Here is a 25,426-nt window from a genome sequence, read left to right on the forward strand (position 1 = left end):
GAAGGCATTTCTCCTTGTTCTTTGATCTTCATTTCTCTATGCTTTTTCATCTTATCTTTAGGCAGTAACATTGACTTCTCAGTTACTCCAAAGGCCAATGTTTATCTATGTGTTAAATAAATGTGGGTACCTGATTCTGGTCTCACATCTATTTAAAAACTAGAGCAGCAGTAGAATTGCAGTGGTAGGAAAATGCTGGAGAACCAGGTGATCTCTAAAACTTTTCTTCCTTTAAACTTTGTTTACCAGAGTTGTTTTTTTAATGATGCATTCACTTAGAAGCACTGAAGATATATTTTGAGATAGCTGTCATGAGAAAATTTCCCTCCATTCCATCCCCCAGTGTGCTATGGATTCAAACATTCAGTGGAAATGTTTGGTCTCTGGAATCTGGATTTCATCACAAAAAGAGGAAGTTTTCAGGGAAAGTAGTATGGGAAAATTTGATTCTGTTCTCTCCCCCCCCCCCCCCATCAAGGATGGCTTCTTTGCCTTTGTGTCTTTGCATTTAAACATTTTTCTACTGTAAGGTTCACAACTGTACTCAGCAATGTCATGGGTAATTTGTAATGAAATCTCTGATACAGATAATTAGATATATCGTACAGTTTATGTATGTGCTTCACTATTAAAAGAGGAAACAGTTTATGTGAAACATCAAATAAAAGTGCCTTAGTTTTTATCTTAAACACTCCAGAGATTCTTTTATTGGTCACTGCAGTAGCTGAATGGTAAGGAACGAACCTGCCGCTTTTGGAGCGGGAGCGTTGAGCCCCGAGATGCTGCTGCGTTGCTGTTGCAGCCGGGCACATGTGGCTTTGGGCTGCCAGGAGCTGGAATGTTTGCCCTTTGATATAAGGGAGAAGAAGAATTGGGGAAAAGAGGGAGGAATAACTCATCACTGATTTCTACCTTTGGAGTCAGAACTGGCTTTATCAGAGACAGCTGTTTCATGGCTAACACTACATTTCTAGGCTGCTTCCCCCCCCGCCCCCTCCTTCAGTGTCCGGTAGCAGACTTCTGTGCCGTTCTGTTTTAGCTGAGGTGTGCTGTGGGCAGACCTGTTTTATTTTAATTTTACAGAACTTCGTTTCATCACACGCAGTTGACATGTACTCCTGCCCAGAGACACACTGACAGCGTTTGAAACAAATTGCTGTTTAGAAAAAGCAGATAGAAGCGGCTGAAAAGAATTGCTATAGAGATCCTAGATTTCTTTTATTGATTCGGTGGGTTGAGGTTTTCTTGGCTTTTCTACTGGGAAAAGTTCATTTCTGGTAGAACAGAGTTCTTCAATTAGACCTAAAACTGAGAAATAAAAGTTCTAGGCACCATGAACTCAAACTTCCAGTTAAGAAGTTTTTTCTTAAAACTTCATTGTAATAAATAGAGACCCTTTAGAGTCAGTAGGCATCTGATTTTGAAGAATTTATTGCAAGAGGAAGACTTTAACTTTTCCTTATTGGAAAGTTGGTTGAAGTTTCCCTCTGAAGTAAAGGGGGGAAAAATACTCAAACATCATCTAAGTATAGATATGTCTATTTCCAAGCAATTCAAGCGAGCCCCTGGAAATGTCATCAAAGGTAAAGTCAGTTGGAGCCAGAGGGTTTGGTCGTAATACCAACTGAGCATTCAGCGGTCAATTCTGGCAGCTTCAGCTGCTAAATAAGAGAATCGCTACTGTGTCCCCTGCATTGGAGGCATAGGTGGTGGTTTTACAAGCACACCATAAGCTGCTATGGCTGATCACATGCTGGTTTGAATCAGAGGAACTCCGGGCACAGCTTTATGAATTGTGACGAGTAAGTGACAGTTCTGTGGCAGCGTCTTGGGGCATGGGTACGTGAAATGGGCTGAGCAAGTTTGTGGCAAGGAAAAGGCAATGTCTGTAGTCTTTTCTTTGTGCTGGGGTCTGGCACTCACCTGACACCTTGGTGAGCCATTTCTGTTCACTAAACCCTCAGAAAACTAGCATAGCTAAACAGTATTATTAATAATAAAATAGACTGGCTTGCTAAGCTGAATCTGAACTGGAGGAAATGCTGTCTGCAATTGGGATTGCAGGGGTTTCAAGGGTGGTGTTTATGGTAGGCTCTCTTGTCGTCTTTGGCAGGAGTCTTCTGTAGCCAAAACTGTATTGTGGTATTTCAATTGACTTTTCCTTGTACCCCTGCACTATGGGCTGTATTTGGTCTTGTCCTGCTGTAAGACTAACAGGTGACATCATCAGGTTAAAAATATATTCTTTTGCTGTCTGCCTTGGGATCTGTCATACTGAGACCTCATCATGTTTTTTGATATTCACACCAATAGCTGCAACTGTGTACATGGAGGCTTTAAACAAAAAAAAAAAAATCAACCAACCCCCCTCAGGTGTCGCAGTGGGTAGCTGCCTGCCCGTTTGCTGGTGCTTGCAGCAAACCCCACTCTGTGATAATTTGATGTCCATTTTATTGACTTCCTGGTCACATTCAAATTAAACTAATTAAAACTGTTCTGCTGTATTTATCAACCAAGTGATGTCTTGGTTCCTTGAGGCAGCCATGGACCTATTCCTTGCCAGGGAACAATTTCCCCCATTCAGCTCTTAAATAGATTTCTCCCATTTAGTCCTTGTTGTCCTGGAGGGCGGAGGAGAAGAGCGGCTGATGGTAGGTGTCTCGCTGCCATCAGGGCCGGATGCGTGACCTCGGGCATGCTGCAAGGCCTCCAGGAGGTATTGAGTTGGACTTAGGAGGAGCCCTTGCTGAGTTCATGGTTCTGTTATAGTTGTATTATATGTTGGAACAGGCTGTGCTGGCTGGTGTTCAGCAGGAATATCTGACACCAATAATAGCTGGTTGGTTTGTTAAGATCTGAATATGATGACAGTGCCCAAAGAGTGTCTGTTAAAATAGATGGAAGACTGCTTTTTGACTTTCGAGGACCTGGGATCAGGCTTGTAGCTAGTCTATGGAGGGATGAATTGCTATTCTGGACAACTTTGATCACCAGCTTTCTGTGTGTTGTCTTTTTCTCCTAACTTAGACGTTACAGCCTCTGAGAAGGGGAGAGCCCCACCGTATCTGAATAACACCTAGCGAAGACCTGTTCCCAAATGAATTTCCCAGGGCTATTTAAAAAAGAACAGCAATGAACTCATCTCATTTTATAAGCAAATTCTGCTTTGGCTGCATGGACCGACTGTGTGGTAGAACCGGTTCAAACAAAACCACAGTTGCTTGGAGGAGCTGTTTTTACCTGCTCAGGGGCTATAGAGTAACCCAGGCCACACATTCCTCAACGAAAAACAGGCCAGAGAAAATCCAGTTTCTTATGTGCCTCTCTCATCTGATAAGACGCAGTCTCTGCAAGGATACTCTGAATAATGCATTGATAACTCATCTTAGAGACTTGGTAAATCTAATGAAAATACTGTCTCCAGAAGGGTTCAGGAATGCAGCGTGTGCTACTGCGTTACTAACGCTTTACACAATTTTCCAGACTGGAGTATTTTGCTTGCTTTCATGCAACCACTATTTATTATTTAAATGATGGATCTGGAAAATTTCCCAGATCTAATGTCTGCCCCATTATTTTCTGTCTTGGATACTGCAGATAATCAGATGAGCAGTAAATCTGTTCTGTGGAATAGAATTACATTATCTTTTTTTTCTGTCAAACAACTTGTGAATGATTTTTCTTTTCTTCACCCCCATAAAATACCTAATAGATCAAAAAAAGTAAAATCTGTATGCCAAATACACAGTACTCCGCATATAACTCCAATGATGCATCTGCAGAAACACCAGTGGGAGTGTATTTATCTTGGGTAGATGTGGAAGATTGCATGAAAAATCCCAAGAACTGATACTTTCAGTTGGGTGGGTGGAGGGAAGTACTGTGGGGTTTTTTTGGCTTGTTGGTTGGATGTTTTGGGGTGGTTTTTTTATTAGCCTGGTTTGATTGTGCTGTTTCTCCATCCTCTGTGTTTCTGAAGTCTTTCCTGAATTTCTCTGAAATGAGACCGCCCTGTCGAGCAGTGAGGGGGCATTTGCCAGTGGTCTCGGGTGTTACCGTCTGACGAGCTGCTCTTGGGTTCCCTGGCTCTCGGAAATGTCAATGCCAAGTGGTGCTGAGGCTGCCTGGGCAGCGGGTGGAAAGGCACGGGGGATTGCGCCCGCTGCCGCGCTGAGCGCCGCTGCGTGGCTCTCCAGCGGTCCCAGTCATCCCTGATGAAGTGATGGTGACACGGCCTTTGGAAAAGAGAAAACATGAAGGAAACCCACCCCCGGGAATGACCAGCTTGATTCTGAGCCTCTGCACCAAGTGTGAATTACACCTCTTTCCTTGGAAACAGGAGGCTTTTTTTTTTTCCCACATGGTGATGAGAAACTAAAGGTCAGGAATGAGCCCCCTGAAGGCTCATGAAGAACAAAATACGATGTGTTTTAACTGACGTGAAAGGTTAATGGGGAAGATCAACATCCAATGGCTGCAGCAAAGGAAAGGGGGCCTGTTTGGGCAGAGCCTGAAGTGGGGTGTAGGCATTACAGTGAATGGGAAGTGTGAAACTGTGGGGCAGAGAACACACAGCCCTTTAGCCCTGCTCAAAAATAATAGTGCAGGCTTTTTTTAACTTCAGAGTTTAGTCTGCCCTCAGTAAAAACAAGTTACATTAAAAAACTCTGCACCAGAAAAAGCAAACCTCTTTTTCCTGGTTTCTGCTTATAAGATTTACAGGTACTTAAAATAAACCTATGAAAAACAGACCTAGTGTGCTGGAATTTGCTAACTAGTGAGAGCAATTACCTCCAGGTCCCAAGACCTAACGGAGCTTGACTTTTTGGAAATAAAACTTGGCAAGCGCTTCTTCCTGCTGCTGTTGTAAAGGTGTACATGAAAAGATGTGCTGACCTCTGCCAGAAACCCCAGGAATCCAGTTCAGAGAGATTCTCCTGTGAAGGGCAAGGCAGGATCCAGGCAGCACAGATGGGGATCGGTGTGGAAAAGCCGGCGAAACATTCGCTTCTCATTGTGTGGCTTCAGCGTGGCAGATTCTTTGCAATTGCCTGGTGTACCACAGTAATTAAATGGGTCAAGAGCAGTAAGTTTAGATACTTAACAAGAAAATAAAGACCTCACTTGACAGCCAGCAGCATGTCGTGCTTGTTTCACAGGAGCAAGGAGAATTAATGCAGGTTGCCGTAGTAAAAGTTGATCTGAGCCTTTTTTTGGCAGTGATTTTGTACTGCTTCAGAGATCACATACCAATTAACTGTAAATGCTGTAATAGCTGTAAATCAGGTTGTCTTATGAAACTGATGTCCCAATTTCAGATGACCTAAAAAAAGAGAAACAATAGACTCTGCCTCTCTAGTCTCCTTTTAGTGATATTTGAAAAGTAACAGAAGGTAAGAAAAGTAATGAAAAACGCACAACCAACCTTTGTTAATAAAGAAACATAAAATAATCCTCTGTTTTCTCCAGACTGTTCCATGCATGAGTGGAAAATGAAGTTTGTGCAATGAGATAAACGTGATAGAAGTAAAATCTGAGATGGGAATTGATTTTTATAAGACTCTCTGGTTTGGAGGCTGGAGGTAGTTTCACACCAGCGTTTTGAAGGAAATTATTTGTCGTTGTCAGTGTCCCTTCATCATTCCTGGCTGGGGGAAGGAGCTCTTGTCTCCCACAGCAGTTGTAAAAGCCCTTTGGGAGGGATGAGATTTTTTTCCTCCTAAAATATTAAGGGACAAGTAACAAAAATGTTTAAAAAAAAAAAAAAAATCTATTAAAGACATTCTCCCACAAAACAGGAGCTCTTTGCAGATCATTTTCCCTTGCAAATTAAGAGACGGGACCAGCTTTGCTGCGGTGTTTGTGGATTCTTTTTGGACTGAACACTATTAAAAGGGTTTGCGCCCGAATGTCTGTGCCTGTGCTGAGGAGAACCAGTGTCCAGCAGTGAGGACCGGACTGCATCAGGAGTTGGTACGGAGCGGCAGAGCTCACCTCAACTCGGCCACAGGAGGCAAATTCAGTCTCTTAAATTTAGCATCTCACCAACTATCACTCCGAAATGTTGCTCATGTCTGTGCATTGTGGTTATTAGGTGCAAGAAATACAGTTTTGAAACTGTAATTAATCATTTCTAAGTAACCTCTTTTTCTACACATTTATGGCATCAATAGGTATGACTGTTTATTATGTCTTACCTATAAAATCTGACCTGTTTTATATACTCTTTATGGAAACAGTGTACAGTCATAAATTAAAAGATGCAACTGTTTTGGATATTTTACTGGTGGTCCTGTAGTTTCCTGCCAAAAGTGCAGCTGTTTTAGGTTTCTCAGGATAACATTATAAAAGGCTGTATGCGTTTTGCAAGGTTATGCTTGAATTGCCAAGCCAGAGGTGGAATGACTCAACCTTCCCAGGAGCAACATGTACCAAGTGATGAATCAAAACAGCTAGCTGAAGCTCAGTGGCTTCCAGGGCAACCGTGAAAAGCAGCTCTCATTTATGGTATTTGATCTGGTGTTCAGAATTTGAGATGGTCATTGTGCAGATTGTGCTAGGCTACAGCCCGTGTCTGTCTTTGTATTTGATGGGGTTTGGGTGCAAAACTAGCTGAGAATCTGTCTTGTATCTGTCTTACGTGGGGTGCAAGAACGATAGGGTTACAGCATTGGACAAAACCGTTCAAGCCCCACTGAGCAGACACCTTTAGTGGGAGCTCTTGGCATGCACGGCTGGGTTTGAGCCCTCGGAAGGAGCTAAGGGGAGCCAAGAGCTTGTGGCAGTGCCAGCGTAGGTACCGTGTTTCAGTGTCGACTCATCGGTCTGGCTGGTTTGGCGTAAAATTAGATGGCTCTGCAAATGGGTGATGATGCCTAATTAATGGTGAAGTTTAGAGGCTTCTTTAGTCAAGATGTTGATGACAGCCTCCTACAGATCCAATTCCCTGGTGTCAGTGGACTTACTCCAGCTACAGATAGGCCCGAGAACAGAAAGTTTAGCCCTGTTGTCATCGGAGCAACTGGCACAGTTGGCTCTTGGGACCACCCAGCATTAAATGGGCAGAGCTGAAACCTCCGATTCCAGCAGGAGCATAGGAAAGCTTGTGTTGTCCTTGTCATCGTCAAAGAAGGAACTACCGAAGGGGGGGAAATGCAACCCTCCTCCCAGAGTGAGCACAGCAAATACAAACCAGTGAGTGTACTTAACCCTGTGCAACGTACTGCAAAGAGCCAAGGTTTTCCGGTGCGTTGGTTGGGCAGCTTGTCTGAAGGTGCATCAGTGTCGTTGTAACTAATGGAAGTTTTATACTGATACCGTTCATAGGTGGCTAGCAGTAGGCAGCTTGCGCCTCCTTGCTTTCTCCCAAAAAAGCAGCCTCGATCTCACTGTACTGTGAACTACGCAGGTGTTTTTGACGTGTTTATTTCTGTCCTAAAATAATGATTCTCTTTGTTTTAGGTATCTCAACCATGTACGAGCCGCCTCTCCACAGGATCTTGCTGGGGGCTACACTTCTTCTCTTGCTTGTCACCGAGCCTTACAAGATGCTTTCAGCGGTCTTTTCTGGCATCCCAGTTAGCCAGTGTGCATCAGCCTGTGACCAAGGGACAGGGAGCGGAGCAAGAAGCAAATCAAGACAGCAAAGGTTGGGTAAAATTGCTGCCATCTGCACAACGGCTAAGCTGCAGTCACTTTTCTGTGTGAAACCAGCTGTGTTTAAGTGTTAAAGGAAAAAAAAAAAACCGTCTGCATGAGAGCTTTGTAAAATGGTAGATGCATTTTTGTGGAGGGGGAAACTCGTTAGTCATGTGGCACTTTGCTGAGGGAGGCTGAAGCAATAAGCCACATCTAATGGAAGATGTGAATAACTCAGTTGTGTATGTTTGAGGTTTAAAGAAATACACTTGTAAATTTTTTTTAAATAAAGCCAGACTTTTTTATTAAAGTTTGTGGTTTTACTCTTATTGCAGGGTTTTATTTGCACAAGCATTTAAATGCCATTTTGATTATAACATTTAGTGTCAATATTCAAGCCCACATTTTCTTCCCATAAAACTAGCTTCCCCAGTTCAGACAAGTGGGTTTTTCCTCCTGCCAGCTGGATGAGATGAGAAACCCTGGAACTATGCTGACACAACTCTTATGCAGGATCCTTCCTGATGTCACTTGGTTCTTACCTTTGTCTGGAAAACAAATCTTAAGCTGAAAATCTTTCAACCAAGTTCCTCTAGAAGCAATCTAAGAAGCCTTGATACAAGGCTAGGTCGTTAAGTAATCAAAATGGATTTCATTTTTTCCTGTTTAGCTCTGTTTGCAACTTTTCTGTCACATGTTCAGGAGCTTCTTTTGGCAGGAACATCCCTTTGTCTGGCTTTTGGGATGACCCTTGCCACTTGATCTGCTGCTTTTACGTATTCCTTCCCCTCTCCTTGTAGTGGAACGTAGACTAATTGCAGCAGAGATGGGCTTCCTGCGGCAGGATTGGTCTTTGCCATGAGCGTGCATAAACTGCAGGAGACTGGAAACTGCTCAGGACAGTGAGCGCCTCTAGAGTAAAGCCTGGACCACGTTTTATGGGTCATCCGTCAATAGTTGTTGAATACTGCTCTGAGGAGTGTACTAAATGAACATATTTTTTCGATGCTGTAATAAAGAGAAGAATAAGCTCAATTCCAGACTCGGTGCTTCCTTTATTAAGGGAAGTGGAGGGAGGTGCCAAAATTTCCATTGCCCTTTCTCTGAAATCCCATTGTATGTGCCCAGAATCACTGCTGACAGGTAGTGTTACACACGAGGCAGCGGTGTAGAAAAGGTCGTAGCCTGTGGAGTACTGCTCCCTGCCAGGGGCAGGTGGCTTGGCCTTAGACAGCACGCCTGTGGCTGGGTGTTGTAGGACTCAGCCGTGCAGCGCAGGTGAAAGACCGCTTGTACGCTTGCGCTTGTGTTCCAGTCTAGCTCTGAGACGAGTGCTGCTTTCCGCCTGGGGTCCTTCCTCCTTTCCTCTCAGCTGTAAGGCCTGAAAGTTGACATGTCCTTTATTTATCCATTCCCTCGCTCATGGAAGATGGCTGCCACCACTGCTGGGCCTAGCTGGTTGTTTTCCTTGCAGCCAGAAGCTGTGGGGGTTCCTTCCCTCTGTCACAGATGCCTGATAGCCTGTCTCCTGTTCCCAGGACAAATAAGATAGCACCACTCCTCCTGGGATTCAGCATGGGACCCCGGGAGGGAGTAGCAGCAATCAGGGGGGAGTCTGTACTATTCTAGGCTCACACAGGCTGGTAAAGATAGACCTCACCGATGATCTGCTTTATATTCAGTTTGTAAAGCCTCAGGTCATTGCCCTAATGAATGCAGAACTGCATATGCATATTCATATGTATCCTTTAAATACACTCGGGCAACTTGTGTGTACATTGGCTGTCGTTTGCTATTTCATGTGGAAGGGTTATACGCAAAAGTGGCAACCGCACAGAAACATGGAAAAACCCCTGGTTATGAGTATAGCTACATATAACCCATTGACTTGCATCTAAACTAAAGTTACGCTGCTAAAATAACAATGGCATTGAATCCTTAAGTGAACAAAACTTTTAAGAACTAAAATTCTTCCCTGCCCCTGGGATACTTTAGTCCCATGCTGAGAATCAGAGTTACATAGTTGACTTGCTTAGCACAAAACTGGTGATCAAAGCCAGGTTTCTGTTAGCACAGCACTGCCAAGAAGCCCTGAATTTGGACTGCGAGGCAATGCGCACAAAGGGACCTGCAGTCTCTGGCGGTACAGACAGGCGCGTTACCGCAGATGATAGGGCGACTGCATCATTCCAGAATGGTTGAAGGCCTTATCGCTACAGTGGTGTTCATGGAGGGCTCTGAAGAACAACAGCAGCTTTCAAATATTTATGGGAAACCCACAGGGCAGCAGCGGTAGGAAAGCGTGCGGTGGTGCTAGAAAATGTAACAGACAGCGGAGATAGCATTGCAGGCTGGAGGCGAGTCCAGCACTTGCTCTTAGGGGAGCAGCGACTGGTAGGGAGAGGATACGATGTGCCCATCACTGACAGCAAGGACAAATAGGTTAAAGCTGTTGCGATACCGTTTTAAAGGCCAGTGGAGGAATGCTCGGGCTGGAGTGGCAGGCCAAGGAAGTAATCTGTACAGCAGCTTTCAAGATAGTACGAGTGAGTCATGGTTTTTTTTTTTTTCCCCCGGTTTGATAAATGCAATCTAGCGGTAACCAAGCTGTGAAGGCTTGCTCAAAAGCACTGGCTGTGTAGCCAAGGGAAAGGCTGTAACAGAGCCACGAGCAAAACAAATCCACAGGCCTTAGTGGTTGTTTGGGTGAGAACCAGGACATCAGGTTGCAGGCCCCAGCGATGGAGCCGCAGCAGCAGAGCCAGGGAGGGCGATGGACATCTGGGAACTGCACTGCTAGGCGTGAGTGCGGAGCTTGGACTGAAGGAAAGTATCTGAAACCGAGAGGGTGATCCGAGTTCTCTGTCCAAAGAAACTGTTTGTGGTTGACATTGCCCAACAATAGTTTGGATGGGTAAGAAAAGGAAATCAAAGGCAGAGGCTTTTTGAATCTCTGCAGAATACAGGCAGCTGGTCAGAGATCATGCAGGGACTGCAGCAGAGGGGCAGTCAGGGATGTAGGGGGGAGCCGGCAGAGGCACAGAAGCCACAGGAGGACACAGTTGCAAGACGGGAGGACTGTTCAGCCTGGTACTGGGTTTCAGTCTAGTGCTTTAATGCAAGCGTGTACTTAATCTGCAACTCTGCAAACGGCATTAGAGTCTTTCCTGCTTTAATGGTGGGTAAACACCAAGTTAGGAATCAACTAATCCCTAACTAAATCTCAGTGTTAAAAAGCATTTATTAGTCAAAAGCCTAGGAAGAAGTATATATGGCTGTTTGGGACTTTTTGTATCTTGGGATAAGTTTTTGAAAGGTTATCTTGCTTACACAAGAGCTGTTTGTGCATCTGCTAACAGTAATCCAATATTCTTAAAACACCAAAACCATTTGTCAAAGAGAATCCAATGCAAGGGTTATACAAGTCATCCTGCTAGACCCCACAAAATACAAAAATCTGGTTTCGCCACAAACCGCACATTATCAAAATAACACGGAAGAAAGCTATCCCAGTCTGTGTCACTGAATTATCACGGGGTGTGAAACAATAGAGAGCAGAAAAGTACCAAAACACATTTATTACAAAAAACCAAGGTTTTATTTTTTTGTAGTAACAACTTCAATCTGCTTATTGATCCTGCAATTAAAAAAAGGTAAATGCAGAAAGCAAGGCTCACAAAGGAAAGCTGCAACATGCATTATGCATCTCGGCACCTGAGATGGATAACACAGATACGCGTCAAATAATTCAAGGGGTAAACCAGAGGTAACCTATGTATACCTTATGCAAACTGCTAAGGTAGTTACCGTAACTCTAGTCTTCAGTTCTTCAACTCCAACTTTTCTTCAGAAAAATCTTTGCTGGTACACAGACGTTTAGAGGCTGGTTTTGCTGGAAGAAAAAGTAAGTTATTTAATGTACAGTAAACAGACTGAACTAAACCACAAGCCATGTCACGCGTACAGGATTTAACAGGAAGAGATGAGAGTTAAAAATCAGTATTAACATTCACAAATGAAAACTGTTACAGCAATAACGGGGGGCTCTTTACTAAATGCCAACAAGGACTTTCAAAAAGCCTGTATTGAGCTACATTTTGACCTACAACTCAGTGCTACCCAACAATAGTGTAAAAATAAGTTTCATGGCATTAAAGCTTTATCAAAACCTCCTTTCCTCCAGTTCATGGAACTACAGACTGAAAGCCTCCCCGCCTCATCACAGCAAAGCCCAAGATCACTGAAACCATCTAGCTTCTACAAGTACTTCAAGAAAATGACCAATTATAAAAAAAAATACAATCCAATTCAACATCAAAGATCTCTAAGGATATCTATTTCTCAATTAAATTGTACAGAACTGTATTCTGCTGGTGTAGTGACTCCAGACCTAAACTGAGTCCGTGCAAGCATAAGGGAGGAGGTCAGAACTGGGACCAGTCACTTGGACATACGCCATTCTACCCCGGGTGAAAATGCAGCTCCAGTTCGTAAGCATTTAGCTAAAATAAATGTGAGCTTGACGTTAGATACCCCATCCTCCCCCAGTATGCAATCTAAGGCATAAAGGTCTGGTTTATGGCCTGTGGGATGATCCTATCCAGTCCACCATTTTTTCTGTGGAGGCTCATGCTGGGATCAGAGGAGCGGACTGCTGTTACCGAGGTCGCATGAAGCCCTGCAGCTGCTGCACACATGTAGGCACTCAGTCCTGCCGGCTACCTCCGCGCTCATGCTGGAGCACGGTATCGCTGTCACGCGGCTAAAGCAGCCCACAGGGCTGACAAGGTGGCACCAGCCTGAGACAGCAAGAGGTGTAGCCTGAAATCCAAGTGCCACGTAGGAGGCTTGTTCCTTACCTTCATCAGGGCAGGGCCTCTTGTACAGCACGTCCGCTGGGATCTGGAAACTAATGCACAGCATCTCCTTGTTCGGTGCAACATTTCGAACCAGGTAAGTAGAACAGCGTCCACCTAAGGAGGTTCCCAGCGAAGCTTCAGCTCGTTCTTGAATATCTTTGGCGGGGTCGTCATGTTTGGAGAAACCGTAGCAGTGTACCGTGGGAAGGCCAGCAGTGCTGCACGGCTCCCCGACTAAAAGATGCCGGAAAACACCTAGAAATTCAACAGCCAAAGCCGGCAAATTCATGACTATATGAAAAGAGGTTTTCTGTTCTTCTTTCAGAAGTGGGAGCTCTTTACTTAGTTCTTCTCTTACTGGCCCCAGGAGGAAGTCCCTGCCATCCATGTTGAACGCTTTTATTTTGTTGTCTACTTTGTTTAGTTTGCAGTTGTGCAGGAGCCAGTTGTAGGATTCAGGATTGAGATCGTTTGCAAATACGTGGCACTTTCGCTTTGCTGCTGGAATAGCAAAAGGTCCAATCCCAGCAAAGACATCGAAAAGGACATCACCGGGCTTTAAAAGCTCAATGATACGGCCGTGTTCTGTGGAAAGACGTGGGTTCCAGTAGACTTTAGAAAAGTCCAATTCATACACAATATTATTTTCTTTGACCTGAAAGTCCAACAAAACATTTGCTTAAGCCTCTGTGTTCAAATTCCAGGCATGTTTAAGCATTATCAGTAATTAAGACAGCTAAAACCCAAGGTGCTTTATCAAAAGGTAACGCGTACATTGACATTTGTCCCATTAGTACTACACACAAATCTTGTATAGACAGATCTACTCATCAGAAATAGCCATAAGGAATGTTCCAACTGTCAATCCAGATGGCTGGCTTATGCACCTCTCAATCACCAGGTGGAAATAAAGCAGCAACTTAAAATGACCATTAAAAAAAAAAAAAACTGAGGCTTTTCAAGAGCTTTGTGGCTGGCTGACAACTCCTTTATTGAAAGCAGACCTTGGGAAGATAGAGTCCACATAGTAAATAAGTGTCTGAGAATGATACAGCACAAGAAAGGCAGCAGTCAGCCAAATTCAAAGCCATTGGGAGCCAATTCTGCAGTTTGAAAAAAAATACTGTATTTTATCTTTCAAGGTGACAGAGTTTGGAAACTGATCCAAACCCAAACTTTGGGATGACCATTATCTTAAGAACAGACCTAAAAAGGAACAGTATTTATTCAGATGACCGTGGGATGCAAGGTACTACTCACTTTGCACCACTACACTTGGATTGTGTGACTCCAAGGTAAAGCAACTTTGAATCCAAATCTCTTCATCACTTGCTTTGCCAGCAAGAAGCACTCTGAAGTGTATCTGCGCTCAGCGTGCAGCTCAGGGGTATGCTAGATGTATGCTTAATGAGCTAATACCATCTGCATAGTATTTGATTATCGCTTCTGCCTTGATGATTCAAATGCCTTCTCTGTGCACGTACAGGATGTTCTACCAAGCTATTTAACTTTTTTGTTTGGTAATCTAATGTTTTCTCTTCTAAAAGTATAAAACTGCTAACAGTTAGGAAAAATATTTTTTGGTCAAACCAGTGGCCAAGTTTCCAGCTAAAGACAAGAAACCCTACGTGAAGAATACTTGGCAGTTACATACTGCTTTGCACCTGAAAAATGTCAAAACAGAGGAGAGATGAGGTTTGTCTTGCTGCTGACAGAAGAGGAAAAAGGCATAGGAAAAATCTTGCCTAAGTTGCAAAGCCAGTGAGATTTAAAAACACAGTCTTACGTTCTGTACCAGCCACTAGACAAGGCTTGGTGAAATTAAATGGTATTTTCTTAGATCAAATCCACTAAATATTTTGGCTTTAGAGTGAGAAACACCCTTTGCTACAAGTCTGTCACTAGTATCTCTGTAAGAAACCTTTACTTCAGCTGCTTTTACATATCATTAAAGTCTAGGCTGTGAACTTCAAAGAATACTTGCCTTCATGATCCCTATGGCTGTGAGTTTGCTCTTGGCAGACCAGGACAAATGAACATAGAAGAAACTGCCAACTCCTACACTCTAAAAGGAGTGTCAGGAAAGGGCACTGTGCAAAGGAATGGTCTTAATAGCATCTCTTCATCACATCTTTCCAGTAGATGTCTTTGGGTTTTAGCACATTGAATTTAAAATAACAGGGGAAAAAACCCTATACCTTGGTTACCAGGTTGCTCTCTCCAGCGAGCACTTCCATTTGAAAATTTCTGTATGTGCTGTCAATAATATTGGTTTTATTCACTACACAGGTGATTCCCGGATTCTTGTCAATTATAACCTGGCCTGAAAGAGAGGGCAAAAGATATTCTGGTTAAGGGACTACAACCTCTTAATGTTCTACAAGAGATACAAACACTGCTGTTTATAGTTAAATTAACAAAAGTAAGCATCTATTAGAACAACCTTCCTCTAATGATTCAGGGTTGCAGATGTGACACCTTTCCAAGGCACGTACTTTACCCTGGCCCAGTGCTCAGTGAAGCAAGACCACAATTACTCTGTGGGAGCAACTGTGGAGAGGAGAACTGTGCCTTCTGTGCACAGCTACAGCATCAGCACAAGGCTATTTAAAGTCAAAATATAGAGCAATGAAAAGCGCTCGAAAGTTCTCCTTGTACAAGTAATAATTTATTGGTAGAATAATTGTTAAAAATATCTTTTTAGCAACATAGAAAATATACTAATTACTTTTTTGAGAAGAGTTGTTTTACCTACCAATCAAATGTTTGTATGGTAGCTGATGATCTCTAAGATTCAAATGAGCTATGTGACCAACACGGCTAAATCCAGAGGTGACTTCTTGACCTTCGGGAAGGACTGCTCGTAGGATCTCCTCTGACTTGAAATTCTCGTAAGTCAGCTCTAAGTTATACTTGGACACCTCAGGACGAACATTAAGCTGTTTTAACACCTCTTGCTCCGATTCTCCCAATGAGAATTCTAGTATTTTATGAGGATCCAAAATAACAAGTCTACTGTCCTCATCTTCCGGATCCTCAACCACTCGCTTTAGACCAGGACGCTGTAGTACCGTATGTTTTAGGGACTTCAGCAAAGTATTTACAATTTCTTTCTTGACTTTAAGAACTGGAACAACAACTGTCCTTTTAAAAGCTTCTCTGTTGAGTAGTGTCATCCCACGCACTTCAGGATGCGGCAAATACAGTTCTAGATTAGCTTTATCCTCCACAGTTTCAGGCATTGTAAAAAAACTATTTTTTCTAACTACTACGAAGAGCCCAGGTATTCTGCCAGAATATTGCGCCAATAGCATCCAAACTGCTGGAAATGATGTATTTGATGCAGCTGTCCTAAAATGATTAGTTTTCAGTAGTCTGGCAGAGTATCCAAATCTCCATAAAGTCCTAGAAGAGAAATTATTCATTTTATAGACATTATGTAATCATTCCACAAAAAAGGCTGCAAATCACATGGATTTGCTGTTCTCTTAAAACTAGAATTTCCGTCTGTACCAAACAATCCACAATAGTTTAGTAAAGCTCTTTATTATGAACTATATACTACAAGTTTATGTCCTTTTGCAAATGTATTTTTAGACTTAAACATTAACTAAATTTAAGCAGTGAGATAATCCCCCCCTGCCAAAATACAATGACCTGTCTTTGTTCTAATAAACTTGATATTAATCCCAGTAAGCAAAATGGAAACATTTCTACTGTCTTGATCCTACTGTTGGATCCCTTCTGTCTCTGATAAAATTCATTACCGAGCAGTGGTTGCTAGAAAACAGTTATTAGCAACAGTGGTCATAATCACTCTTCAACAATTTCTGCCTCCTACACCCCAGTGGTAAGGGGTTACACACACCGTAGTGTCTTTGCTCCATGTGCTGCATGCCAGGAAGACCATGAATTAAATGCAGAATTCCCCTAAAGGTATGGGGAAGCATTAGTAATGATTGTTCAAGCAACTGAACCCCCCTCCACAGTTCATTCATAGGATGGGGACTTCAAAAGTAGCTTTATGCTTCTTTAAATGATTTCCTCCACTAAAGACAGTCCAAAGGGGCCCAACTCTGCATCGGCTGCTCCTAGGCAGGAACCAATGATTTACGTAGTGTGCGAGGCTGACATTTCTCCTGCCTTCTTGGGAAGTTTGTTTTAAGATTGGGGGTTGATAGGAGAGATGCAAACTAGGTCTGAAAGGAAACCGGTTCTCTTGCCTGCCTCAGACATCTACACCCCAACATACAGGGCTGCTGCCCTCCTTCAGGGTAACAAGCCATGCGGTCTCTTCTTCAAAAAAGGAGCTGTGCCCAAGCCCTAGCACAGCTGGCCCCGCTCCCACCCTCCCTCCCCCACAAATCCCAGCTCCTCACTGGTTCTCCCTACATCTCCAAGCCAGCTCATTTTCCTAAGCCAAGTTTTTGGCAAAGCGCACCTCCTTTCCCTGTTGACTCAAAAATAAACATTACATTCTTCACGTCTGCTACAGAGAAGAAAGACTTCATCCAGAGACCAGAACATCCCAGTGTTTTTCTTAGGCATTCCCTTTCTCCCCAGCTGGAAACCGCTGGCCTAGTTTGCATGGGCTTCTCGGTATTAGATAAGCCCGCAAGATAACAGCCCCCACCCCGGGCCTGGCTGGAGGTCACTGCAGCCACGCTGTCGCAAGAGGACTAACACCCTCCCGACGTTGTCTCTGGGAAGACCCGCCTTTCCCCCGTAACCGAGGTCTCGCCAAGATCCCCCTTTGCCCCGTTCTTCCCTCAGAGTAACCTGAGGGGGTGGGGGGTGCTGCCGGAGGGCTGCTGCCCGCTCCGCCCGGCCCGAGCTCCGCGAGCAACACCGGCCCCCAAGCACAGAGACCCCCGGGCGGGCCGGAGAGGCGCCGGCCAGGCCTCACCCGGGGAAGGGATCCTCGCCGGGGCGGGGGCCTCTCCGGGGTCACCGCCCCTCCCTGAGCGGGGCTCCGCTGGCAGCCACCGCCTCAGGCCCACCGCGGCCTGGGCCGCCCGCCGCCGGCCACGGCGCGGAGGGGTGTAGCCCCGGCCGGGGGCTGCGGGGCCGGGGCCGCCGCGGGGACCCCCCGCCCGTAGGCCGCAGCCGGAGCCGCGCCGTTGCCACGGCTACCGCTCCCCCGCCCTCACCTCATGCCGAGCCCCGCCGCGCGCGCCGGCGCCCTCCCACGTCATCGTCATCGCCGCCGCCGTGACGCCACGCGGCCGCGCCGCTCCGTGAGGCCGCTCCGAAGGGGAGGGCGGGGCTGGAGCGGCGGCCCCGCCCCGAGCGGCCCCGCCCCCCGGCGGCGCTCCCCTCAGAGGCGAGGCGGTGGGGCGCGGGGTGGCATGGCGCCGCCGCTGCGGGGGGCCGGGCGGCTCCTGGCCGAGCGGGGCTGGTACCTGTCCGCCCGCGAGCAGCAAGAGGAGGAGGAGGAGGAGGCGGCGGACGAGGACGGGGAGTCCGCCCCGCTGCTGCCGCCGCCGTCGGGCAGCGTGCGTGTGAGGGGGCGGCTCGGCGGTGGGGAGGGGCGCCTCTGAGGGGAGCGCCCTGAGGGGGCTGCGGCCCCGGGGCTGCCCGGGCCCGCTCCGTCGGGGGGCGGCGGGCGCCGGCTTGACTGGACTTTCCGTGCTTTCCCCGGGTGCGGTGTCTGTCAGGACGGGCCCCGTCCCCGCGGCTTGGGGGCTCCCGCGGCGGGAGGCTGCGAAGGCGGCCGCCCCCGGCCGTGCTTGGTTTTGAGGAGAAGTTCGGGGAGCGCGGCCCGGGCGGGGGAGGGAGGGAGGGGGACCTCGGGCTCAAAGGTTGGGCCGATCGGTGCAGCTCGGCGGAGGGGGGAGGCGGAGGGCGGGCCGGGCTGTGCGGGGGGCTCCCGGGGGGTGACACCTGGAGAGGGCAGCGGGAAGGGCCGGGCCGGTGAAGCTGAACGTCTGGTCCTGGCGCGTCTTCTCACCGGTTTGAGGCTTTGCCCCGCTCTGGGAAGTGCTGCCCTCTGCTCTGCCCCTCGCTCCTGGTGCGGGCACGCAGGGATAGCCTGCTTTTAAACGTACGTCTTGCTGCGCTCTCCCTGCGCTCTAGAATCACTGTACTCAAAAGTTGTAGTCGTCTTGAGATCCTTACGGGACAGCATCGTGTTGTTTTATACGCAACGAGGGTTTGCATGGTCTTAGAGTGAGAAGAGAGATTTTCTGATTTAGACCAGGGAAGGAAAAGTTGACTGGCTCTCCCCCTCCCTTAAATTTCCTCCTATTGAAGGCCAAAACACCCCTTGCACTAATCGTACTTTGTTTTGCCCTTTTCACAGAATCCTCCAAATCGTGGCTCTTCCTTTGGTTTCTCAGTATTTAATCTAATGAATGCAATCATGGGAAGTGGCATACTTGGCTTATCCTATGCTATGGCCAACACAGGGATCATGGGGTTTAGGTAAGTTTTTGGGTTTTATGTACACTTATTTTTAAACTTGGCTTGTAGTTTTAAATGGAACAAAACTTGATTGCTAAGACTCCTGTGCAACAACTGAGGAAGAAATAAATAGCTTGTGCTTTTCAGCATTGTTGAGTAAGATCTTCCTTCTTTGGTTTAGTCATTCAGATCTGGCCTAGCATAAGTACTGCCCAGAAGTTGCATTAAATTGCCACATGGTGGCAATTTCTTGGCCATTACTCCTAATAGATGGATGTTTACGTTTTAAAGCTGCTGTCTCCTTTGGTTCCAGAACTGGGTCTTCTGGAGTAGGATGGCTACGTAGCTGAAAAACGTGAATCAGCTTGTGCTTTTGTTTGCCCTTCTGCTTGTTGTACATGCTAACCTATCGATAACGGGGCCAAAGTCACCAGAATTGTCACTTTTACCATTTTCTAAGCATTAGATTCACTTCATTAGAAGACACATACTTGTCTGTGTACAGACACTCTGAATTTATGTCCTCTTTGTAATTCATACATCGGGTCTTTACCCTGTATAGTATGTGATATGCTTTGGTGGACAATATAAGAAGCAGTGGGACTTCGCAAGTATTGGGAAGGTCAGAGACCATATGAACCATAGTCAGCAGATACAAGCCATAAAATGAGGAAGTCTTGTCTTGTGGTAGCTTACTTCTTGCAGAAGTAGCATTCTTAAAGATAGAAAGTGCATTGTACTTTAAAAGTGCTTTAATCATAAATGTTTTGTGTTTTTTAGTATCTTGTTGCTGATTGTTGCCAGCCTTGCTTCTTACTCTGTATTTCTTCTGCTCAGTATGTGCACTCAGACTGGTAAGTGAAAAGGATTTATCTAACAGTGATTCCGAAATACTTCCTCACCTATATCGCAAAGACATGACCCAGGATAATTATTATAAATAACAGCATGTTAACAGAAAGCTGTGTCTGATTCAGTGATGTTAAAATACTTAACATTTTTAATGATTACTATTTGCCATTTAAAAACACAATTTTGGAACTTCTTATGTAAAGTAAATGCCGAACTGACTGGTTTCTGGATTTTCAGTTTTATTTTTTTCAAAATGCCTCTCTTCTCTTTCCAAAAAGGTAGATCCTGTATTTCTGTAGCAAAATTATTTTGGTGCTGGCTGAACCGCACTGTTTCAGTGTGTACTGGTGCTTTCAGTGAAGGCTTAAGAGCAATAAAATAGCAGACTTTCATCCTTCTACTTGTAATATATATTTTGTTTACCGTTTGAAATGGATACCTTTCAGGTTTTGTAATCATACTGGATTGCCATAATTCTCATGGCACTTTATAGATGCAGGTATTTACAGCATTTTTGATACTGAATGAGAAGTCGCATTGCAGTCCTTAGAAATTACACTGCTTTGCGAATGTTCAAACAGTAGATTCTAATATTTGCAATCTATTCTGCTAATGTTTTAATTCTTGCTGCTTTTAATTGTTACTAAGACAACTGACTAGTTCCTTGAGTTCTTGTACACAAAGATCATGTTATAGCAGGACGTCTCCATCTCTTTCAGTCACCTGTTTCCCTCTCATCTGTTTTCCTCTCTTTTCAAAGGTGGTGGGAGAAAGCTTCCATTTCTTTCCTTATTGGCTTTGTTTCCTGTAGCTAGCTTTGGTCTCTCAGATGATTGCTTCCTGATTCTTCTTAGATCTGCTGCTCCTGTCTTCATCTGTTGAGTGATCTTCTTCATACATTCTTAAAAAATATTCTTCAGAGGTAGGGTTGCTTTTATGGTTGATGTTGTTGGCTGCTTGATGATTTGGGACTAAGTTTTTGGTAATTTTTTTTCTCTTCTTGGAGCTCTGCTTATTAGAAAGGAATCAGAATCTGAAATAAGTGGCTAGAAAGGTACATAAGAAGCAAAAAAGGGGGAACTTGAGATAATTTTTTATGATCTTTATTTATCTCTTATTTGAGGCTGAAAATTTCTGTATTATATAGGCAATAGGTGGTATTATGTTGTCGTCTGGTAAAATAATAATTAAAGAGATCCTTGCAAAAAGAAATACTGGGCAGAGAGGAAAACTAAGGATTTAAGCTTTTTGAAGTAAGAAAAGTTTCCATGTTATGAACTTAGAGACCTAACATACAAGAATGGTTTAACTCCTCAGTTACTGTCCAAAGGCAACATTCCACCTCAAGAAAGCATTTTTTAAATACGTACAACTGAAAGCAAGGAATACCACTGAAATGACAGGATGAAGTATTTCTCTTGTCTGAAACTAGCACTTTGCAGTTAATAATTAGTTATCACGTAATGTTGCAGACAATACTAGCACCAGAACTGTGCCTAGATAAGTTTGCTGGATTTATGGCCTTCTGTGCTTTGATTTTTTTAATTATTTTTTTTAAATAAGATTTCTCTCAGATTATATTTACTATAATTCCTGTAAACTATTGAAGTAATTTCATGTTAGATAGCATTCTGAGTTTTTCCTTGGAATGTTCTCTTTAAAAAGTGAGAAATATGACCTGTTGTGCCTTGGCAAAGTAAAAACTGTGTACATGTTTGCTTCCAAAGTAGGTAATTGAACATTTTTCTTTATAAAACCTACATGCATTTGTGAACAAAGTTATAGTATTAAGCTTAATCCATGGCAAGGAATTGGAAAGAAATTTTAGTAGTTTTATATTAAAAAATGAGCTAGAAAAATTTAAAGGGTGGAGAAGAGAAACCTTTGAAAGTGTTTGAATACCTGAATGAATAGTTTACAAACCATAAAAGTAATCTAGGAAAGAACTAACCTGTAAATACCTTCTGAAAAGGAAGCTCTAATATTAATGCCATTTTAAACAGAGACCAGGATTTATTAAGCATAGGCTTTTTAGTTGTATTTTAAAAGTAAAGTGTCTTCGATTTTTTTTTTAAATTACATTGGTCTAGGCTTTGACAAAATCAAATGATTTGTGTAGTTCAAAAGGCTTAGCAAAAAAATATTGCTAAGTGTCAAGTGTTAGATTTGGATTAGGTTAGTCAGTGTTTTCTCCCAGTGTTAATTCAGTACGACCTACGTTGTTTTGGGGTTTGGCCTGACAAAGGCTAAGCTTACTCTGTAAAGCAGAGGAATTGGGAATTTAAGTGGGATGCACTTTGAAGTTTTGTGGCTTTTTTTCTTTCCATTTTATGAGTTAGTACGAGCAATACTCATGACTATACTTGCCAATTTCGCTTTGCATTTAAATGGAGAATGTCCATTTAGTGTTAATAACATAATAGAAATCAAGCCAATCAGGCAGAACTTCTTTATATCAATTGTGCTTAATATTTTGCTCCATGTATTCTTGAAATTACAAAAGTAATGTCATTAAGTGTTAGGGCTTCCCAGTGTTCACAGGACTAAATTGATTACAGACACAGACTTACTATAGAAAATATCCTAAGGTTTCCTATTGCTGTTTTGGAACTCTGTGGAATATTTAGTTCTCTTTGTTGGTAACTCCTCATGCGTGTGTGCTGTATGTTTGTTCCCACGTGGTAAAAACAACTCTCTTCTAAATATGTTTAACATTTTACTGATTTTTTTTTGATGCCGTTGGAGATGGCCTTCTAAAGTGCTATTTTTTTTCTTGTGATCAGCGACTTTAAAAATAGAAATCTAAGAAGAATACAGGGTAAAATCTAGTAAGACAGACTTCTTGTTTAATTATATCTGCATATAACTTTTATCAGTGTAACAGCAGATGTAAGCGATTAGTCCAGGTTTATGCTGAGAGCTGACTCTGGCTCATTTAATTTTGTATTTTCATTTATTTTGTCATAGCATATCGGTGTCAGTAGTAGGGCAGAATGTGAAACATCACCCTTGAGAAAATTGTATGAGAAAATTAATGAGGTGTTGTTTTTTTTTTTTTTCTTTTCCCCCTGGAGCATTGATCTGACTGTGTAGAACTTCAGTGAAATAAAGACGCCTAGGGTTGGGCAGTTGGCAGTCTGAGGCTCCAGTCCCGTCATCTGATCCCTGTGAACCGCCTGTGTCTCCCACGTCTTGTTTCATTTACTTCGGTGGGACTTCACTCAGGTGTGAAGGTCTGCCCCCAGCAGCTCAAATTGCAGGGTTGGGCCCTAAATTAAGATGTGACAGGAGTAGAAGCAGTAGTGTGCCAAGCAGAACCAAGGAAGAGAAAGCAAGTGTTGTAACAATAAAATTACGTGGTTTTGAGAGTAATTTTACCCTTTGAGGCATTTACAACTGTGGACCATTTTATTATATACCGAGAAAGTGAGTGGTATTTCTCAGAAAACTTTCATCTTTTTGATATCGCTTGAGTTTCTAATAACAAAATACAGAGCAACAATGAAAGACTTTAATATGACTTCCCCCTTTCTGAGAAGGGATTGGTTTGAGTTACCAGCAATATTAGAAGTGAGCTTCAGCTTAAACTCAACAAAAGCATACAGGAAACCACAGGCAATTCTAATGTGATTATGTAAGTCAGGTGCAGCTAAGGGCAGGATTTTTGGTTTGTTTTTGTTTTTGCTTCGGTATGTTTCGTTTTGGTTTTTTAATAATAGATTTCAACCAAGGAAGGTGTTACCTTCAGCTGTCTTGAAACTAAATAGAGCCCAGTTTTTAAAAGCTGGCAAGATGGTGATTGATGTTTATATTTGTAGAAAGATGAAAACGAATCCTCTGTTGTTGTTGTAATTTAAAAAAAAAAGTGTACCCTTTTAACAAACAAAATATGGGAATATCTTATATCTAATTGTTGAGGCTAATTTCAGAATTCTTCACCTATGGTATCACTTGCAAAAATCTTTGGGAGAAGGCAATTTGCCATTAATGTATTATTACTATTTTAAAAATAATAATAATAATATTTTTAATATTAAATTGAGTCTCTGGAGAGTCTCTAAATGGTTGAGCGTATAGCTGTATTTTGTAGCATTTAAATACACCTGTACTGCTGCTGTTTTTTTAAATTAAAAATACTATAAAATACTCTTTTAATTCTGTCCTGAATTATGTTCATTTAAAAAGAGGAAAAAAGGCAAAGCTAGAGTTTTCAAGTGATTTTGAAGTTAGAAGTATTTTAACTTTTTTTTCCTTACTAACAGCTGTCACTTCTTACGAAGACCTTGGCCTGTTTGCCTTTGGATCAACTGGAAAGGTGAGTATTTATTTTTACCTGTGTATTTTTCTTCTTGGTCTCATGCTTCTGATATACAACTGCTCTTTGCATAGTAAAGAGCTATAAATGAAATAAGTAGTATAGTTACTGATGTCCTAGAATACTGAGAAATCCTGAAGTTTTTTGCTACATTTCAGTTAGTGTGTCTGGTTTGTGGAAGCCCAAACTTCAGTTAACTGTAAAATAGACATTCCTTAAATGCAAGATTTTGCGCTACTTTCCTGTCAGTATGTTCATTTTTTATTTGTGTGTACAAATATATGCTCACTGGCATTGTTGTCAAGTTGGATCAGCAGTCCGTGTCAGGTTTGCTACAGTCCCATCGTACCTCTGCTGTTAACTGTTAAGAGACAGGTAAGTGATTTACTGTTGGTGTTCTAGCATTTAATAGAGATGTAAGGTGTTTGCCCTTCATGTAGTTTCCACAACAGGAACAAATAAGAGTACATTTAATGAATTTTTTTTTCTTTTGTTTAATAAACACTTCAGATGAATGTTTCTGACTTGTTTTATCTCATTATTTAAAAAAAAAAAAGCAAAGAAATCACCAGCAAACTAACCACTTCTGGTATAAGAGTAACCAACATGTAAGCCACGCCTTTTTAGTAGTGTGTACTGAATCTGGTTTTTCTAACAGACAATGTTGTCCCGTAATACAGGGTGCCCAGGAAATACTGCTTGTGAATACTGCACATTGAATATTATGACTTCTGTGCTCTGTGTTTCAGTTACACAATACTAAAAGCAGATTTCACCACACAGAAGTGTGATTTTAATGGTTTACTGAAACAATGTAATTTTTTTTTTAAAATTAGGTCTGCTTAACAGACTAGAGTCTAGTTCCTTCTGTTTTAATGTAACTGAGAATTAAATCTGAGCTGTTAGGTGTTTGTAAGACTTCCATTAGCATTAATAAGCAGATATGAGTGTAGTCTGTGAGGATCAATATTTATTGATCAAAGTTAAGATGTGATCAACCTCAAGAGATAATAAACCTTGATATTAGCGAGGTATAAAATAAAATTATTTTGTATAGGAGCTGTTCTGTGCACATTAACCACAAGCCATTAGATGCAGAAGTCATAGAAATGTAGAGCTTCAGGAGATATTAAAATGTGACTTAGTCTGCCTTTGCTCTGAGGCAGGGCTAAACATACATAAACCGTTCTTGGTGGATGTTTGTCTAATCTGTTATTTGAAAGCTTAAATGAAGGAGATTTCAGAGCTTCACTATGTAGTCAACATAGATTTTTTTTTTTTCTCTCTAATATACTTTTTCATAATTTTCAGTTTAAATAATTTGTGCTAAATATCATGTAGTCTTTTATTTTCAGTATAC

The 25,426-nt window shown here is 43.0% G+C and overlaps 3 protein-coding genes across 4 annotated transcripts in view; 2 read left to right on the plus strand and 1 right to left on the minus strand.

Moving 5' to 3' along the window:
- Nucleotides 1-8,673, plus strand: part of MNAT1 (MNAT1 component of CDK activating kinase) — a 128,399-nt gene extending 119,726 nt beyond the window's left edge. For both annotated transcript variants that reach the window (XM_059819637.1, XM_059819638.1), the window contains one exon: nt 7,462-8,673. In XM_059819637.1, coding sequence (XP_059675620.1) covers nt 7,462-7,582 — 121 coding nt within the window. In that variant the 3' untranslated portion in view covers nt 7,583-8,673. The remainder of the gene's footprint in view (nt 1-7,461) is intronic.
- A 2,555-nt stretch (nt 8,674-11,228) lies between these two features.
- Nucleotides 11,229-17,669, minus strand: TRMT5 (tRNA methyltransferase 5). The gene is made up of 5 exons (XM_059819752.1): nt 17,648-17,669; nt 15,253-15,902; nt 14,696-14,820; nt 12,498-13,152; nt 11,229-11,530 (listed from the first exon to the last, which is right to left on the minus strand). The coding sequence occupies exons 1-5, from the start codon at nt 17,650-17,652 to the stop codon at nt 11,460-11,462; spliced, it is 1,506 nt and encodes a 501-aa protein (XP_059675735.1). The 5' UTR covers nt 17,653-17,669; the 3' UTR covers nt 11,229-11,459.
- Nucleotides 17,670-17,935: 266 nt separating this feature from the next.
- SLC38A6 (solute carrier family 38 member 6) overlaps nt 17,936-25,426 on the plus strand; it is a 43,390-nt gene continuing 35,899 nt past the window's right edge. Inside the window, exons 1-4 of the mRNA XM_059819391.1 lie at nt 17,936-17,992; nt 18,799-18,920; nt 19,680-19,753; nt 24,014-24,066. Coding sequence (XP_059675374.1) covers nt 18,847-18,920; nt 19,680-19,753; nt 24,014-24,066 — 201 coding nt within the window. The 5' untranslated portion in view covers nt 17,936-17,992; nt 18,799-18,846. The remainder of the gene's footprint in view (nt 17,993-18,798; nt 18,921-19,679; nt 19,754-24,013; nt 24,067-25,426) is intronic.

This window comes from Gavia stellata, chromosome 7 (genome assembly GCF_030936135.1).
Source record: "Gavia stellata isolate bGavSte3 chromosome 7, bGavSte3.hap2, whole genome shotgun sequence".
Taxonomy (NCBI): Eukaryota; Metazoa; Chordata; class Aves; order Gaviiformes; family Gaviidae; genus Gavia; species Gavia stellata.

Bases quoted from the DNA above. Each gene is read 5' to 3' on its own strand.
- TRMT5 (XM_059819752.1), bottom strand. The intron at 13,153-14,695 runs GTATAGGGTTTT...TTGGACTTTCAG, and splicing joins AGAGCAACCTGGTAACCAAG to GTCAAAGAAAATAATATTGT. The intron at 11,531-12,497 runs GTAAGGAACAAG...TTTTTCTTCCAG, and splicing joins GAGGCCCTGCCCTGATGAAG to CAAAACCAGCCTCTAAACGT.